Source organism: Eptatretus burgeri, chromosome 11 (genome assembly GCF_056783735.1).
Source record: "Eptatretus burgeri isolate ZD-2024b chromosome 11, Ebu_testis_v1, whole genome shotgun sequence".
In the NCBI taxonomy this organism is placed as follows: domain Eukaryota; kingdom Metazoa; phylum Chordata; class Myxini; order Myxiniformes; family Myxinidae; genus Eptatretus; species Eptatretus burgeri.
The window spans coordinates 31782729-31801606 of NC_140971.1; the positions used below are offsets into that span (position 1 = coordinate 31782729).

At 45.4% G+C, this 18878-nt stretch overlaps 1 protein-coding gene and 1 long non-coding RNA gene across 14 annotated transcripts in view; one reads left to right on the top strand and one right to left on the bottom strand.

Annotated features, from left to right (window-relative positions):
* LOC147016774 (uncharacterized) overlaps window positions 1-18878 on the top strand; it is a 97476-nt gene that overhangs the window by 19582 nt on the left and 59016 nt on the right. The window lies entirely within an intron of this gene.
* Window positions 1-18878, bottom strand: part of LOC147016775 (neuronal acetylcholine receptor subunit alpha-7-like) — a 103939-nt gene that overhangs the window by 12386 nt on the left and 72675 nt on the right. For all 13 annotated transcript variants that reach the window (XM_085845763.1, XM_085845760.1, XM_085845761.1 and 10 more), the window contains one exon: window positions 6565-6732. In XM_085845763.1, the coding sequence (XP_085701889.1) occupies window positions 6565-6732 (168 nt within the window). The remainder of the gene's footprint in view (window positions 1-6564; window positions 6733-18878) is intronic.

Here is an 18878-nt window from a genome sequence, read left to right on the forward strand (position 1 = left end):
AAGTGAAATGTATGGTGCACACGTTGATTTTTTTATTGGACATGGTGTGGTAACAGGGAAGGTCATGGTCGGTGAAGTGTTAGAAATGCAGGTGTCACATGTAAGGCCGATGGGGTGGGGGAGTCATGTGGGTTTTGTGGGTGGGGATGATGTGCTTGTCCACAGGGATTGCTGAAGCTCACGGTGAGCGGGAATTGCGACCCCCTTCAAGGAGACTCACCTCTTGCTGAGTCTTATTATTTCTGGTTAGAGAAATAAACATCATTAACTCAGTGAAAAGCGACTCGTGCCACCTTCCTCGTCCCGTTTGCAGTAGAGCGATTAGAACCGCCATCTTTGGGTTCTAGAAATAAACCGCCTCCATCGTTTCGGCTCATTCTACGTTAGCGGGACTGTTCAAGTCCCGTGGACATCACAATAATATCCGGATCTTCACCAAAATCAAATCAATACTTCGTTGTCACACACCCAACCTGTCCACCAAATTTTATCGGAGTCTATCCACAGCTTGTGAGATATCCTGCTCACAGACAGACAGACAGACAGACAGCCAGACAGCCAGAGACAGTAGTGAAAACATAACCTCCCGCCCACCTTCGGTGGCGAAGGTAATAAGAAAACTCCGTCTCCCATGCTCAGTTACTCCTCAATTCCGTATCCCTTCTCCTTTTCAATATCCCCAAACTGAATCTTCACCGAATACAACCTCTCTTCCTTTAAAAGTTCTCAAAATCATTTTTAAAGCTTCAAAAATGTATTCTAAAATGCCTTACTCTCCTTATCATCGTGTCCCGCTGTCGATCAACACCAAAGACTCGATGAATGTACCGAAAGAAGCTGTTTACTCCCTTTGACTGCGTTCATTTTATGGCAGCTTTGCACACACCTGGTCAGTGTGTCTCCTCCATCACTCCAAAACTTTAAAACCGAGCAGGCTGAAACTTTGCAGGCATACAAAGAAAACTCCAAGGAAATGCAAGAGTGAAAATTGGGTGTTTGGCTGAATTAAAACACCCCTTTTGAAGATAATTAACGAAATTATTTAATTATATCATTAATCAGGCGATCCTCAGCCACCTCGCTCTTTGGGTCTTCAGGTGTTTCCTGGGTTACCTCGCTGGAGTCTGAAGCCGCCATGTTTTCTGGCCTACTCAACCATGTCTTGACTTGGAACAGGCCGCAACGATTTCTTAACGATAAAGTTGTTGTTTTCACTTTCCTCAGTCATATTATCGAATACCTGTTCATCATAGCTACACAATTCGGACATATTTAACATATGGGCATCTCCGGGAGGTAAAAAATAACGTACACGTCACATCGACCGAGCTGTGCGATGACGTGTGGTCTATCAGGCGGTGCCTCGCCGGCTGAAAATGTTGTGTAACTTCATTTTTAGACGATCTCGCTTTGTTTAACGTCATATACCCATCACTTCAGCATTCATACATTTAAAAAAAAACACAAAAAACCCCAAAACATCGACCTCGTGTTCGCAGTTCCTGTTCCGAGTTCCTTCATTTCGGTTTGAGCTGTGAAAAGCGTGTGTTGACATTTTGTGGTCGTTTGGGATTTTTTCTTCTTTGAATTACATTTTGTTATTTTTTTTTTCGCTTGATTTCCATATTTAAAGAGTTATATTTGAAAGGTAAGAACTTGGAACAGGCCGTGTTCGCCCTCACCCGGTGATTTAACAAGCTTAGTGGGAAACCAACCATTACCTTTTAAATGTGAAAAAAACAAATTTAACTGATGCTTTAATGGAGTCGGGTGCACCTTGAACATATGACGTCAATAATGAATGCTCAGGTCACTACCTTGGTATGGCGAGAAAGGAGGTACAAACGTAAGCAGTTGTTTATATTTATATGAACCGAGTTTGCTCTCAGAATCGTAAGGAGTTTCTTTCAAAGATGATAAAACACGATGTCCGAGCTGTTTGCCGCATTAACATGATTTATAAAATTAGAGCCAATTTTTGTGTTTTTTTACCCATCACATGACGATTGGCAGCTGTTTTTAAATGATGTTTATGCACATCTTGAAACGTCTTTTATGCAACGTTGTTTTTTCATCATCGATTTAAATTCCCCCCAAACAAGGGTTAAAGTTCCACAAGGTTTCTGGGTTGGAGACAGTACATACTGTACATGGTAATCACACTGACTACAATCTGCCAATTCCCAAAAATTGATGGTCGACCAAGTGTGTGTGTGTGTGTGTGTGTGTGTGTGTGTGTGTGTGTGTGTGTGTGTGTGTGTGTGTGTGTGTGTGTGTGTGTGTGTGTGTGTGTGTGTGTGTGTGTGTGTGTGTTTCAGAATGTGGAATGGAGTCCTCCTGGGGTGGGCTCAAAGTATCCACCTTCATTTCATTAAGGGATCACGATTCATGGACCAAGATGTGAAGTTTTCTGTTCTCAAAGTTTTTTGCCGAGGGCTCTCTTCAGGATCGTTACTGAACCCCAGTCAGTTTGTTTGTTGTGATATTCCCAGGGATGGTTTCTAATATCTCTGTGAGGTTCTTTGTCATCATTCCCATGAGGTTCTTCGTCATCACTGGAACAACTTTGGCATTCTTGAGCTTCCAGGATCTTTTCACTTCATGCTTGAGGTCTTGCTTGGTATTTGGGCATTTTCTTGTTCGTCCAAAATTTCTGCATCGTTAGTCCAAAATCACCGGTATTAACACCTCTATGAGTATTGCCTTCTTTTCTTTATTTGCACCTAAGTATGATATCTGGTTGCAATGTTTTGTTTCCGATGTTCACACCTGATGGGATCATAAGGTCGTACGTGAGCGGTACTTCAATGTTTTCAGTGATTGTTTTTGGTTCATTTTCCCACAAATTTTCTGGAACTGAAATATCAAAGTTTTTGCAGATGTGCCAGCAGATTACTTTACAAACTCTGTTGTGTTGTTGTGTGTACAGCTGTTCTGACACGTTTTTTTTTTTTTCCGTATTTGGTCATAAAGCATCACATATCATTCTCTATGCCAACCCCACCTCCACCCCTCATCTATCTTTTTCCCCCTCCTCTCCCCCACCTTTTCTCTCTCTGTGTCTCTGTGTCTCTCTCTCTGTGTCTCTGTGTCTCTCTCTCTGTGTCTCTGTGTCTCTCTCTCTGTGTCTCTCTCTCTCTCTGTGTGTCTCTCTGTGTCTGTCTCTCTGTCTCTCTGTCTCTCTGTCTCTCTGTGTCTCTGTGTCTCTGTGTCTCTCTCTCTCTCTCTGTGTCTCTCTCTCTCTCTCTGTGTGTGTCTCTGTGTCTCTGTGTCTCTCTCTCTCTCTCTGTGTGTGTCTCTGTGTCTCTGTGTCTCTCTCTCTCTCTCTCTGTGTGTGTGTCTCTGTGTCTCTGTGTCTCTGTGTCTCTGTGTCTCTGTGTCTCTGTGTCTCTGTGTCTCTGTGTCTCTGTGTCTCTGTGTCTCTGTGTCTCTGTGTCTCTGTGTCTCTGTGTCTCTGTCTCTCTGTCTCTCTGTCTCTCCCCCCTCCCCCCCCCCCCCTTATTCAGCGAAGCGACAGGTTGTATTTGCTCGTGTTTGATATAAAATAACATGCAAAACAGGCAATAACATGATACAATAAGGCAATGCTACACAATCATGACTCCTGCAGTGACTCTGGAGAGACATTTTGAGTCTGGTTTCAGGGTGCCAGAGTTGTGAGCTTGGTTATATTGATAAGATGATTTGTAATACTGCCGAACACCACGTGGTGCTCCATGATACACATTTACATTAAGAGAATTGCGGTCCTCCCCCCACCCTGAACCCCCTACCATGAAGGTTTGAAAATGTTTTCTTGCATCTCCATTTGCCAAGAGCTTTCCAACAGTATTCAATATGATGGGGTTACTACTGGTGGGGTCGATTCCATAGATGGACAGACAGACAAAATACATCTTGATATATTTATATGTATATATAGACATGGATATAGATATATATATATGTAGATCATATATATATATATATATATGTAGATATATATATATATATATATATATATATATATATATATATATATATATATATATATATATATATATATATATATATATATATATATATAGATATATATATATATATATATATATATATATATATATATATATATATATATATATATATATATATATATATATATATATATATATATATATATGTATGTAGATATATATATATGTAGATATATATATATATATATATATATATATATATATATATATATATATATATATATATATATATATATATATATATATATATATATATATATATATATATATATATATATATATATATATATATATATATATATATATATATATATATATATATATATATATATATATATATATATATATATATATATATATATATATATATATATATATATATGTAGATATATATATATATATATATATATATATATATATATATATATATATATATATATATATATATTGTTATGGTTGTGGAAATTCGCATTACACAATAAAGGGCCCTCAGGTGAGATATCTCTGTAAGTACATGTGTAGTTAGCCCAAACCCATTGTATATAGGGAATTTATGTGATCCATCCGGGCTGCGACACTTTGAGTTAGCCATTTTTCTGTTCTATCTTTTATTTCAAACAAACAGCATCTCAACAACCACGCCATCCCCACCACAGCGCCAACCACACGACAACCACGCCACCTCCACCATCTACGCTACCACATCTTCGCCACTCACCATTCAATAAGCCCCGTGCGGTTACGATCTCCGCGGAGGAACAAACAAAGACCAACAACGATGCTCGGGGGCTTTTCCCGCCTGTTTCTCCCGTTTAAAGTCTCCGCGCTCGGTGTGGTAGAAGTGCGATCCGAGCCGGGGGTCAAAGGTGAGAAAAGGTGGGGGCCTCTTTTTGGGGGAATAATTCTCTGGTCCTGAGCCAAAAACTGACTCCCCCGGCCCCCGCACGGGGCGGGGTGGAGGGAGAGCGAGAGGGCACGCCCCCTTCGAGAGGCTTCTCCAAGAAGCTCGAAGGGAGGCGGGGCCAAAAACGGGGCGGAGCGAAGGGCAGAGCCCCGCGCTACAAAAGGCAGACAGCATGGACCTTGAGTAAGTTGAGTTGGTTTTTCGAGGCTTCCTGTCTCCAAAGAGAGAAGTTGTCTTCGAGGCTTCCTGTCTCCTAAGAGTTGAGTTGATTTTTCGAGGCTTCCCATCTCCTGAGAGAAAAGTTGTCATCAAGGCTTCCTGTCTGCTTGTCGTGTCGGGGGAAGAGGTCCTGCGCTCGCGGCTTGGCGAGCGACCTGTGAACGGAGGCACGGACGGGAGACGCGGCAGCGCCGGTTGTGAGGTGGACCTGCGCATCCGGACGAGGAGTGCCGGAGAGGGTTTGCCGGCCACGAGAGAGGTCAGGGCCAGGCGTGACCACGCTGACGGTCGTGGGAGAGGGACTCACCGGCCACGAAAAGGGAAGTCGCGGCTTCTTTTCCTTTTCCTTTGCTTTTTGTGTAAATGCTTGTGGTGGCGCTGTCCGTCAAGTAGTATGTTTTAAGTGTTGTCATGTGTGCGTGTGTAGTCGGTTTTAACTCTGCATTTGCTTTTGTTGCATAATTGTTTTGCTGTATATACGTGCCTTACGTGCCTTCTGTGTGAAATAAATGTGCATTGTCTGAACTTGTCCCCCGTTTCGCTGCGTCCTTTCCTTTGTTTGAATCTCCATCTTGCATCACGTAAGGGGTTCGTAGTGGGTTTAAAACACCCGGTAATTAATCGGAACCGTCAAGGCCGACGATAACACCGCTCGGTTATCACTGCAGCATGGAACGGACCGCTTAAGCGGTTCGTGTCTGGAGTCGGCCTCGGGCGTGGTTCGATCGCCCGGTCGACCACTCGCGCAGGTACTTAGGTAGGTCGAATTTGGCGAGCAACCCTATCCTGCGCGGGTGGGCAATTGGCACGATCATGGTGAGGTTAAACCCCCACCCGTGACTAGCTTCCGGCGTTGTTCCGAGAGGGTCACGACTGAATTGTCCGTTCCGGTGGGCGAGACGGCCGCCATTCGAGTCGAGCGGCCGATCGCACGCGAATTCGCAACAAAGTATATATGTGTATATATATATATATATATATATATATATATATATATATATATATATATATATATATATATATATATATATATATATCTATATCTATATCTATATCTATATATCTATATCTATATCTATATCTATAGCTATATCTATATCTATATCTATGTATATATAGATATAAATATATATATATATATATATATATATATGTATGTATATACACATGATATACTGTACGCACGCACGCACGCACGCACGCACGCACGCACGCACGCACGCACACACACACACACACACACACACACACACACACACACACTTGAGGTGAGGACATGTGAAAGGAAACTTTTTTATACTTACTTATGATCAGCCTGAATCAATTTGTGTGCTTTCACCAAGTTTTCAAACTAAAACTATGTTTGCACAAGCTTGGCAAACAAATAAAAAAAGAATTCAAAAAATTCTGATTAAAAAATATCCGCACCCACAAGCTCCCATTCTCCATTTGGTGTGTAACCTGACAGGTCCACAGGAAGTAGGTGAAGTTCCACAAGCCAGCCATCATGTGTCCAAGAGCCAAATTTAAGATCACAGTGCTGAATATCAAAGGGGAACCAGCGCACGTTCACTTCACATGTGCTCCTCAAAATGCCTGTCAGAAAAAAAGAGAAGAATCCTTGAGAAACAATGGAGTTGACAATTATTCAGAAAAACTATCAACTGCCGCTGGATGAATAAATTCATTCATCCCCTCATGGAAATGGAACAATTGTCTGAGTGGCAGATGGGTGATTGTTCTTTGCGGATTATGCAGTGTTACCATGTAAGACAATCTGTGACTGATTCTCACCAAGAAACCATTACAGCCAGGAGCTACGATATATATATATATATATATATATATATATATATATATATATATATATATATATATATATATATATATATATATATATATATATATATATATATATATATACATATACATATACATATACATATACACATGGTGGCCTGAAAATCACTTTACCCTTCCCAGTGAAGCATTGTTCTTGAACTCTTTTAATATACAGGTTTTATTGTACAGTACTTCCAATAATTAATTTGTCATTGTATCTGTATGTGCTCCATCATTCTTCTGAGTCAGTGTTTCCGCATACCATAGCGGGTGAGGGGACGAGGGCAGAGGGGAAGGGACGAGGGCAGAGGGGAAGGGACGAGGGCAGAGGGGAAGGGACGAGGGCAGAGGGGAGGGGACGGAGGGAAGTGCGAGAAATTTATCAGGGGTAAAGTAACTTTCGGGCTTCCCTGTGTTTACACATATACATATATTGAGATATATTGTTATGAATGACACAAAGTCAAACACAATGAAATCATCATCACCATCATCATTCGGCATTGGCATAAGCCTGTGGTCGCCTCCTGAAATTATACACCACCGGAACCACTACCTCCACTTTCCACACAACTCGTCTTTCCAGCGCTGCCATTTTGAGTTCAGTGATATTGCACCGTCACCACTCTCGGATGTTATCGACCCAACGCATCTTTGGTCGACCTACCGAAAGACAACATCCCTCCAGAAAACCATCCACGACAACTGCTGCCATTCCACCATGCCGAATAACATGGCCCAACCGTGCTGCCTTGCATTTCATCACATTACTACTGCTGAGGCACCATCGGTCATCAATCTTCTCCATTAAACTCTCATTTGTAATATGGTCGTGCCACTTGATGTTGAGCAGGTGTCGCCAGATACTTTGGCCAAAGCAGTCTAGTCGCCTGATGTCCGGTCAGGTATGGGAGGATGGGAGGTATAGGAGCATGCGCCAGAGCAGCGCGTCACTGCGTCCACTTTCTGCCGGTACTCCAGGGGCCTCCGTCTGGCCATCCCCCAGGCAGATGCCTGGTCCGTCCCCATCTCCTTGAGATGCCGATCAACCTGCTGCAACCACGAGGCATGTGATTGGCCCATTGGCCTCCTCCACTCACGAGACTCCCTCGCTGAGAGAATCTGGTGAGCAGGATCAGCGTAAGGAAAATGAGCCACATGTCCATAAAGCCTCAGCTGATGCTCACGGACTATGCAGGTAACAAATCTCATTTGAGTCTCTCTCAGCAACCACTCATTGGACACAAAGTCCGACCAGTGATAGCCAAGGATTCTCCAAAGAGACCTGGCACCAAAGGAATTAAGTATCCATCTCAGATCACTGGTCAAAGTCCAAGTCTCACAGCCATCGAGCAAGACTGGAAGCAGCAAGGACCTGAAGACTCGGACTTTCGTCCTCCTGCACAGGTACCGACAATGCCATACCCCATGATCCAGTGAATCCATGACTCCACAGACCCGACCCAGACGTTTATTGACCTCTGGCTCAGTCAGCAGAGACATGAATATCACTGTCAAGGAATGTAAATCTCTCCGTGACCTCATCATCACTACAAACAGGTACAATCAAGATAGCAGCATCCAAGATGTCATTGAAAGCCTGGATCTTAGTTTTGACCCAGGAAAGCTGTAATTCCAGTGGCTCCGACTCTTCATTCAGCACCTCCATCCATCCATCCCTTGGGACCATATTCTGTACAGTGTTGGTGCTGCCGAAGCAGTCTCGTCAGCTATTGGGCGCAATCCTGGCGGGTCACCACTGTGACACAGTTCAGCACCTTGAGGGCCCCAAAAGGATATCCAGTCTCCACAAAGATGACTGCATCATCTGAGAAATCAAGGTCAGAGATAATAACATTCCCAAAGATGCACCGCAGCTTGATCTCTCCGATTACGGTTGCCTTTCGTGCCAAGGTAGTGGCACTGTACAATACTCTTGACATGATTAGCGCCTGAGCAAGCTGTTCCTTTGTTTCTTGGCCGACACGGGCGGAACGCAGGTATTTCCACTGCCGACGGGGTGGATTTGCCCACATCTTTGCACCTCCTTGTTGTCATCTCGAGTGTGGTTGATCGACACGCCCAGGTACTAGAAAGATGTGATACGTGGTATTGGTATCAAGCAGTTCTTGTCAGCCATTGTTGCTGGACAACCATGTATTTCATCTTGCCAGAATGAATGACTACCCATACCCATCTGATATGTTGCCCAGGATAGCAAGCATCTCTTCTGCATCAGCTCTGCACAGCGCCATCATCACGAGGTCATCGGCGTATCTGATATCCTTTACGGACATACCACTTACACTGGGTGCCCTTAGGTGTGATATGCATTCATACCACTCCCGTATGAGTCATTTGGTTTAGAGGCTGAAGAGTGTGGGGGACAATGGACAGCCTTGTTGTACTCTGACTGGCATCTCAAACTTGTCTGTCATCCAGCCTTTCCAACGGAGCTCATCTTTTGAGTTGATGAAGAGATCCTCAAGCAGGCGCATCACATCATCTTCAATACCAAAATCCTGCAGTTTTGGAAACAGTAGCGCATGGTTGATAGAGTCAAATGCCTTCTTATAATCAACAAAGACCAGGTGGAGAGGGCGTGTGCCTGCATAGTAAGCTTTTGCCACACCTTTCAGAAGAAAGATCGCATCAGTAGTGCCCTTACCACATGCAAAGCCACATTGGAGGTCTCTTACTTCAATACTGGCAGTTCTTTCCAGTCTGCATTGACACACATTAAGAATGATCTTACTTGCATGGTTGATGAGTGCAAGCGTTCTCGAATTGCTGCACATACCTCTGTCATTCTTTTTGTGCAAAGCAATATACACCGACTTGGTCATCGACGGTGACCACTTTCCGGTGTTCCAGATATTACACACTGCCTTGTGGAGGGATTTAAATACTTCTGGGTCCTGTGCTGCAGCGTTAAGAGCTTCCGATGTGACATCATCAACTCCGGTAGCCCGATGGTTTTTCAGTGCCTAAATGGCTTTCTTGGTTTCTTCTGGTGGGGATTTTGTTCAACCTTAGTCGTGTGCTGGGGTGGACATGACTGGTTCGACTCGAATAGCTCCTCAACCTATTGAGGCCAACATTGTATCTCTTATTTGACCGACTCCAATACCAAGCCATTTGCATCTTTGGTGTTCACCATAGAGGCACAGGGTTTCTGAAGAAGAGCATCAGCAGTTTTGAACAGAGTTCGAGAGTCGTGATTCCAGTATGCTTGCTTCATTATGTTAATATTTTCCACCAACCATTCGTCAAGATCCTTCTGGCATGCATGCTTCACCTCATTCTTCAGACCTGTGAATTCTGAAGTGCCTACTTCTCTTGCGCGTGATTAGTTGAAGCATTGTTACAGATAAATAAGGCTGTTTCCTCTGAGATGTTTGCGTGCCACATATGTCAAGAGTTGCATCGTGCATGGTACATGCAATAACTTCATGAGAGTCACCTTGTGCAACACGGGATCTAACAAGCCAACAAAAGTCATCAGACGTTCATTCAGACTCTGGCGTTTCAACATTTGGATGTTCGGATTGCAGTCCATGTACAGCAGCAGGACGATGGAACTTCCACTTCAGCTTGCAAATTACTAACTGATGGTCAGTGTCAAAGCAAGCGCTGTAGGAACGACAAAATCGGTCAGGTGATTCCTTGCTTCTGTGCCAATTAGAATGTAATCAATGGCATTTCTTGCATTTCTTTCTCTACTGATCCAAGTGACCTTATGAGAAGATCATTTGAGAAACCAGGAGTGCACAGCAGTGAGGTTGTTACCCGTGCAAAATTCAACCAGTCTGTCGCCTCGTCCATGAGGTCCCACGACCAGAGGAACGCATTGGTTTCCAAGTTTTGCATTGAACTCACCAGCAACTACAAGTGTGTCACAATACTTTTTATTGGAATTCACATCTTGCAGCTGCTCGTAGAAGTCATCAATAGCATCATCCGCTGCAGTAAATGGAGGCGATTTGACAGAGACAAACAGAAGGGTACTTTTCCTCAACTGAAAACGAGCAGCCATAATTCGATCTGAGATATAGTCGGTGGCAAGGCAGATGTTTTTGACCAGTGTGGACATCAGTATATCAACACCTGTGTAGTGCGTTTCACCACCTGACATCACAATATGACCATTGCATAATTCTTTCTGGCCGATGCTGCGAGTTTCACTGAGAGATATGACATCATAGCGGTAGTTTTTCAATGTGGCCATCAGATGTTCAGGTGCTCGATCAGAATCAAGTGTGGTCACGTTCCAGCATCCCAAGCTAAATGTTCCCATCCTTCGTTCTTCACGCATCTTCAACCGCACACTGTCCAATGTAGGCTTTAAGTGTGAGGCGTCATTACAACACAAATAATAGCATGATTACCTTCATCCGCAGTCACTCCGGGGCTCCAAGTTCAAAAGGGGTATCGTTATGGTTCTCTGTGTTGTAATTCATTTGGAGGTCTTGGTGAGCGGTTTCCGCTGGCGTCACCACTCCTCCACCAGCGTAGTGAATTGGCCATTCGCAAAGCTCGGTAGGTTGCCTTCCGCCCTTTTGTGGATGTTGTTTTTAATTCCATAAGGAAACCCTGATGAGAGACCTCAGTTATCTCAATGAGTACCCAGTTGGCTGGAGAAGTAGACGTAGCCAATTTCCTCAATGCAGGTTATGGCGGTTTGGATAACCAAACCATCTTAATGAGATACACTGAATTTACTTACTACATCAAAGGATGGGGTACACTGAAGGCAAAACAATAAAAGAAGCAAGTCATATACGTACTGGAACAATGGGCTTAATTAATCAAGTACAATGCAGGACACACAACTGAGATGAAAGACCAACATAGCATCACACACACGAACCTTCTATCTAATCCAGGGTGAGGAAAGGGAAGCAAAACAAGAAAGCAACACTCATAGGGAATGAAATTAAAATGAGAGATAAGGAATGGAATGAATTTCAGGCCTGTTTGAAGGGGACCGCCGGCAGTTTCATCCACGCTGGTGTCAGTGGCACTTGGCGGGAAAAAAAAAATCAGAATGGGCTCAGTCATCCTGCTCTGCATCATCCTGACAACTCATCTTGAGTGCTCTCCTTAACTCTCTCCTTCATCCGTCCCCTCACTCTCAAAGACAGCCTCTTTGAAGCAGGCCACCATTTACTGAACAACACAGCCCCACTCACTGAGACATCATTGGCTCCTCGCTGCATCCTAAAAACAACACAGCTTGCTTCGTCTTCCTTCCTCTCCTTTTTTCAACAAAGCTTCATGGTGTGGTTGCGTCCTTTATACAACACAGCATTTCAGGCTGAGGCCGGATCCTCTACATATCTCAGCATTTCACGCTGAGGCCACTCACGCCACGAAGCATGGATTGTTTCCACGAGAAGAAGAATGGCTGCCTTCTTCCTCTCTTCCCTCTCTCACCGAGTCCTTCACACAGCCGTTGTTGTACACACCACTATCAGTGAAAATGCCGTGAGGAGCCAAGGGAGTGCATGCGGGAGAACTTTAAGCAAAATAAAATGGAAAAATAAATACAAAAAGTTCCTATTTCTGATCCCAAAGCTGACACGGCATTTCTTCCATAATCCACATTAAACATCACAAATCATCATTCATGCTTTGTAAACGATGGACACCTCCACGCACTCCCACAACCATAACAATATGTACTATTCTGGGTGTCCGGCACTGCACAGGAAGAAAAACGACGTTGGGGTTATGCAACATGTACATTGAAAACATATGGAAATTTTGTCCTCAGTGGTGAGCTTTCCCTGGCGAGGTTTTCAAGATGTGTTGAACACTGAAAAGCGAGAGAGTTATTGGCCTCATGGTGGTTCCCTTTGGTCCGTGGGGTGGCAGCACCACTTCCTGACACCATATCTCAAAATTCACTTTTATAGAAGTCTTTGGTAACCTCAAAACGGCCTTCAAGGCCAACATGCAGAAGCCTAAAACCCTGCCAAGATTCTGAAAGAGCTCCACCCAAAATGTGGGGCCCTTCTTGGTGCTACGGTTCGGCCATGAAAGAGCAACAAACGCACAAACAAACACTTGAAATTATTTATAATATGCATGTGCAAGGGTCGGTACAAAAGTAATGCCTCTTCTTTTTCAGTTCATAAACAAAGCATCGTAGGAAAGCTCCGTAAGATCACAATGAAAGATTTGTATCTCCCACCCATTTTAAGTCAAGCGGCATTGCGATCGGTCATGTAATGTCACCACACCATGCTTTCAAAATGGCTGTCCCACTAGACATGCATTCCGTTATATTGTTGTGGTTCTCGGAACCCCATGTATCCAACAGATAGTGGTCCCAAGACAGTTATTCCATTATTATACGTGTTGATAGTCCCTTTCCTTTTGTTTGGCGGGATAACAAGGGAGTGAGTTGCGATGACCTAATAGTTAGAGAGCTGTCTGAGATTCATTCTCAAATTTGCGCCCAAAAGGTTTGTTGATCTCATTGGCCAGTGAAGACCATCCCATTTATAAAAAGTGATTTCTTAAGTGCGGCTTTCTTGGGGTTAAGGATTATTTGATCCTTCAAGTAGACCCTTCTAGCCCTTCCAATCTAAACATCGCGCCCAAACTGCCCCTTCGGTATTTGGACACATAGTGTGAGATGTGTTTTAATTACATTTGTTAAGAAGTTTTAATCCCTGGGGTTAACGGATAAGAAAGGGCTAATTAAGGGTTCATGAAGAGTTCAATCTCAAATTGGCACCCAACACCCATTCTGATCTCAAACGATTGCTTTACCCATCCACCAACTAAATTCATCACTCAAGAACAATTTTTGTCTGGAGTTTACAGATAAGAAGGGTCTTAAGGGCGCAAGGATCTTCACATAGCCCTTGGAAAATAATTTGATTGAGCTGACGCCCATTCATTTACATGACGGGGGTCTATAGATAGTTACAAAAAACACAAATTGCAACCATTTAAGAAACCATAGTGCCTGGGGTTAGTGAATAAGAAAGGTCTAATTAAGGGTTCAATCTCAATTTGGCACCCAACACTCGTTCTGATCTTATAAGATTGCTTCATCCACCCACTAACCAAATTCATCACTTAAGAACGATTTTTGTCTGGGGTTTACATATAAGAAGGGTCTTAAGGGTGCAAGGGTCTTCACATAGCAACTGGAATACAAATTACAACCACATTCCGAATGCCTGGTTCCATTGCGTTGTCTTCACCGCCAACCGTTTAATGAACGTAGAATATGCTCCGGAGGTGTAGATATAAATTAGGAAATAGATGAGAAAATATAAATTTGTGGGACAGGGTTAAAATTTTCACTTTTTCGAGATCCACTTCCACCAGTACAGGTAGCATTTTCCGGGCCGACCTTGACAATGAGATGATTTGCAAACTGAGAAATCCTCTACTCATCTGCTATATGCTTAAAGTTTATCTGAACTTCGCCGGTGCATCACCGTACAAATAAACGAATTAGATAAGACCAGAATAATCTCCACTTGTCTTTCGACACGTCTCCGATGACCAGTGCCAACAGCTGTAGCTAGGCCCATGTATGGCATGGCACTCACTGAGCTGACTGATTTGTTTTTCGCCATGAACCGGCAGAACTACACGAGATGGATGGTCAAATACCATTTGGATCTCATGAATATAGAAATTACGCATCCAGGATTGACCAACATAATGAACGCTGGAGCGTTCTCGGTTAGGACCAATGACGAATTTGCACGCCTTCCAGTTGACCTCACATTAGAGCAGACAGTCAATGCAGATGCAGCATCGAGGATGACTGGATTCACATCGGCGACAAACAACTACACTGCGCACGTTCGTTGGAGTGTCACGAAGGGCAGTCGTGCAGCAATTGCAAGTGAGGCCTCAGCTATGGCCGGACTGGTACATCATAGCGACACTCAAATGGAACTCAGTCCATCGAGAATCACACGTGACAACGAGGATCTCAAGCGAATCACCTCAAGCTTTGTCTCGTCGGTAAATCCATTCGCCATCAATACCGATGCGGCGCTAATCAATATCAGCACAGGGAAGAGTGTCCCCGTTGCCGTCAATAAGTCTCTGCTCAGTGTACCGTTGGAAGGTCGAAGGGTGCATGAGAAATTCGTTCGCGAATGCCTTGATGATCCGACACGCTTTGAGCGACCTATTACCCGCAACAAACTTTTGACATTCGCGAAACAGTGCGTAACCAACCGACGTGCCCCACAGAACTCAACGGAGGCAGAACTGAAATGTACAAGCCAGTTACTCAGAAGACTAGCCTTCATCGCGGCTAAGGCCGAAGTGGACCTCGAATTCCTCTTCACATTTCCACTCACACCTGTGCCGCTGTCTATGTGTAAGTGCGATGGTTCAATGGTGCATACAGCAAAGAGCGCCCTTTTCGACAAGCTGGAGAAAACAGTACCTGATCACGGTCATCCGACTGATGTGAAGGTCCATCTGATAGATGGAAATTTTCTCCTTCACTGTCTACCACCAAACCTACCCCCGACTTACGGTGGTCTGTCACGGGGTATCCTCGTTGCGGCCTTATCCCACCAGTCAAAACGTATAGACATAGCGTTTGGCACTTACGAGGAACCTTCTATTAAAGATTGCGAACGGGAAAGACGAGGAACCGAAGAGCAACGTTACGTTATCAGTGGCCCGGACCAGATAAGACCGAAGAACATTGAGAAAGCTCTGAAATCGAGTTCCTTCAAGAGAGGTCTACCGGAATTCATGATGGATGACTGGGCTGGGGAGCAGTACCGACACATTCTGGAAGGAAGAATCGTTTTCCTCAGTGTCAACGGTAAATGTGCCAAGTATTCTGTTGTGAATGGTGGAGTGCAGAAAGAATTAATTCAAGATCTGTTCTGTAATCACCCAGAGGCAGACACGAGATTGTGCTTCCATTTGACAGTGGCTGACCTTGAATTTCAAGATGGTGACATTGTAGTACGTGCCTCGGACACCGACATACTGGTGATTCTCCTTCACCATGTTCGTAGATTTACATGTACAATTTGGATGGAAGTTGGGACGTCCGGTAAGGATAATCGACGCTACGTGAACGTTACTTATGTAGTAGCACAAATCGGTCCGGATGTGTGCGCAGCTCTGCCTGGCCTGCATGCATTCACGGGATGTGACTACACATCAGCATTCGCAAGGAAAGGGAAGAAACGGCCGTATAATATTGTTGCGGATTCGCGCCCGCCGGCGTGCGGACGGCCACGTAACTCGAATCGCGGCACGTCGCCCACCGGACGGACAATCCAGTCGTGACCCTCTCGGACTACCGCCGGGAACTAGTCACGGGTGGACCTTTCGGTCTCACCACGATCGTGCCAATCGGCCCCCGCGTGGGATAGGGTTGCTCGCCAAATTCGACCTACCTAAGTACCCACACGGAGGGTAGACCGGGCGATCGCACCTCGCCGCAGGTCGACTTCGGACACGGGCCACTTTAAGCGACCCGTTCCGTACTATCGGGATAACCGAGCGGTGTTATTCGTCGGCCTCGACGGTTCGATTAATTATCGGGCGTTTTAGCCCATGACCAACCCTTTACGTGAAGCAAGATGGAGATTCAAAGAAAGAAAAGACGAAGCGAAGAGGGAAAACAGTTCAACTTAACTCACATTTATTTCGCGATGAAGGGGAAGCACACATATACAATTACACCAAAAGCACATGTAAAAGGAGAAGAAACACAATATTACACAAAAAGCAAATATAAAAGAAGAAGACAATGCAGAGCTATCCAACTAACGAGCACACGGCAACACTTATACAATTTTACTTCACAGACGGCGCCGACAACACAGATACCCAAAGCAAAAGAAAAAGAACCACCCTCCAGGATGAGGGGGGTAGGCGGGCCTGGGGCCGAGACCGTGTCGGGCCTACCCGTCTGATGATGAGACGCAAAGTGGCGGTGGCGTCCCAACTCCGCGGGCCTCGCGGACAGTGTCTGGTAGGGGGTGGGAAAGGGGCCCCCCTTGTCGCACTATCTCAGCGCGGGGGGAAACAGGAGGGGGTTGTTGATGCTCGGGGGGGAGGAGGATATCACCCTGTCTCGGGTCCCGCGACGAGCGTCTCCACCTCGACCTCGGTCGCGCCGCCGGCCTCTCCCTCTACAGCTCCCGGCACCGACGCGAGCACCCCCTCGTCCGCCTTCGCCACCGCCACCTCTCCACAGCTCCGTCTAATCGCCCTCTCCGTCTCCTCTCTTGGCTCGTCCCAACTCTTCACTCTTGACTTCTCCCCTCCGAACTCTGACTCTTCTTCCCAGCTCCACCGACAACTCGTTCCAACGCACCACTCTCAACTTTCCCCTCCGAACTGAACTGTTTGGCGAGCGCGGCCGTTTATATCCCCCGTGGCCTCGCTCCCCCACCTTTGACCCTTTACCTCCGACCCTTCACCTCCAACTGGCTCCCCATTGGACCGAGGAAAAGTGGGCGTGAATGCTTTTTGATCCATGAATTTGCATATCGCGACCTCACTCCAACGCCCTGGAGGCGGGGCCAAATCGCCCCACGCTCTCCGATAGGACGGAACAGAAGTGGGCGTGAGTCGTTTTTGATCCATTTTTCTTCGGAAAGTCTGTGATGTCTCTGAACACGCTGCTCGGTGCGCGCCCCGCACGAGTCCAGCATCGGCGCCCACAAGTGGCGCAAGAATGGCGGTGATGCGATGGTGGCGAGTTGTGACGGTAAAGGTCGTGGCTGTTATGTTGTTGTGAAGTGGCGTTGTGGTTGGTGGTTGTTGTGTGATGGCTGTTGAGACGTGGTTGGTGGTGGGAGTAATGGCGGCTGGTCCAAAATAAAGATAGTAAAAGAAAAACGGCTATCCTGAAGAGTCGCAGCCAGACTGAATGACATTTATTCCCTCGAAACAACGGGTTTGGGCCTAACTACACATATACTTACAGAGATATCTCACCTAAGGGACCTGAATGGTGGTTTGTGAATTTCGTCAACCACAACACTACCCCCTCCCCTTTTTACAGACTCGTCCCGAGTCGTCAAATTTGTGTGCCATCATGTGTAGTTTTCCCCTAGTACATTTTACCTACGGATCCCTGAGTGCGACATTCATGGTATTCGTGTCCCCAAAATAAATAACCTAAGGGCTGAGTAACTACCTAAACAAACTCACTCACACGGACGACTTAAATAAAATTGCCGGCGCTAAGACAAACATGCCGGGGGCGCACTCATATTTACAGTACATCTTACCTTAACTTACAAATTTTACACTAAACCATGGCCCAGGATCACTGAACTCTGCAAAAAGAAAGCAGTTAGCAGGGAGCCAGGCTGCTCACATGCAGTCTCTGACTCAACAATGCAGGTGACAGGGAACGTGGCAGGCTGCTCACACGCAGTCCAAGGCCTTCCTTTTTGAACTGAACGCAGTGAACCACAACGGTGCATGGGCTGCACAAACGCAGTCTCCGTGCCAGCTCAAGTGGCACACGCAATGAACACAACGAATGGAAGAATGAATGGTTGCACGCAAACACGGTGCACGGGCCACCACTGCAGGCCCGTGTTGTAGCTGCCAACAGGGCAGTTCTTGCAGCTTGCAAACTGTTGCCTTGATCCTGGCGCACATGGAAATGAACAGGGGGGGGGGGCAAAGCAAAAATTGAACGGGGGCTGGTGAACAGGGGTAGTGGGCATGGCATGGCAAAGGCAGCAGGCAAACACAGCCTGCAGAATAAGGCCGCTGCAGGCAAACACAGCCGGCAGACGAACTGGCCGGCACAGGCCTTGAAGAAAAACAGCCAGCAGATGAAGTGGCCGGCACAGGCCTTGAAGCAAAACACGGCCAGCCGATGGCACAGGCCTTGCAGCAAAACAACAGCTGCCGATGAAGTG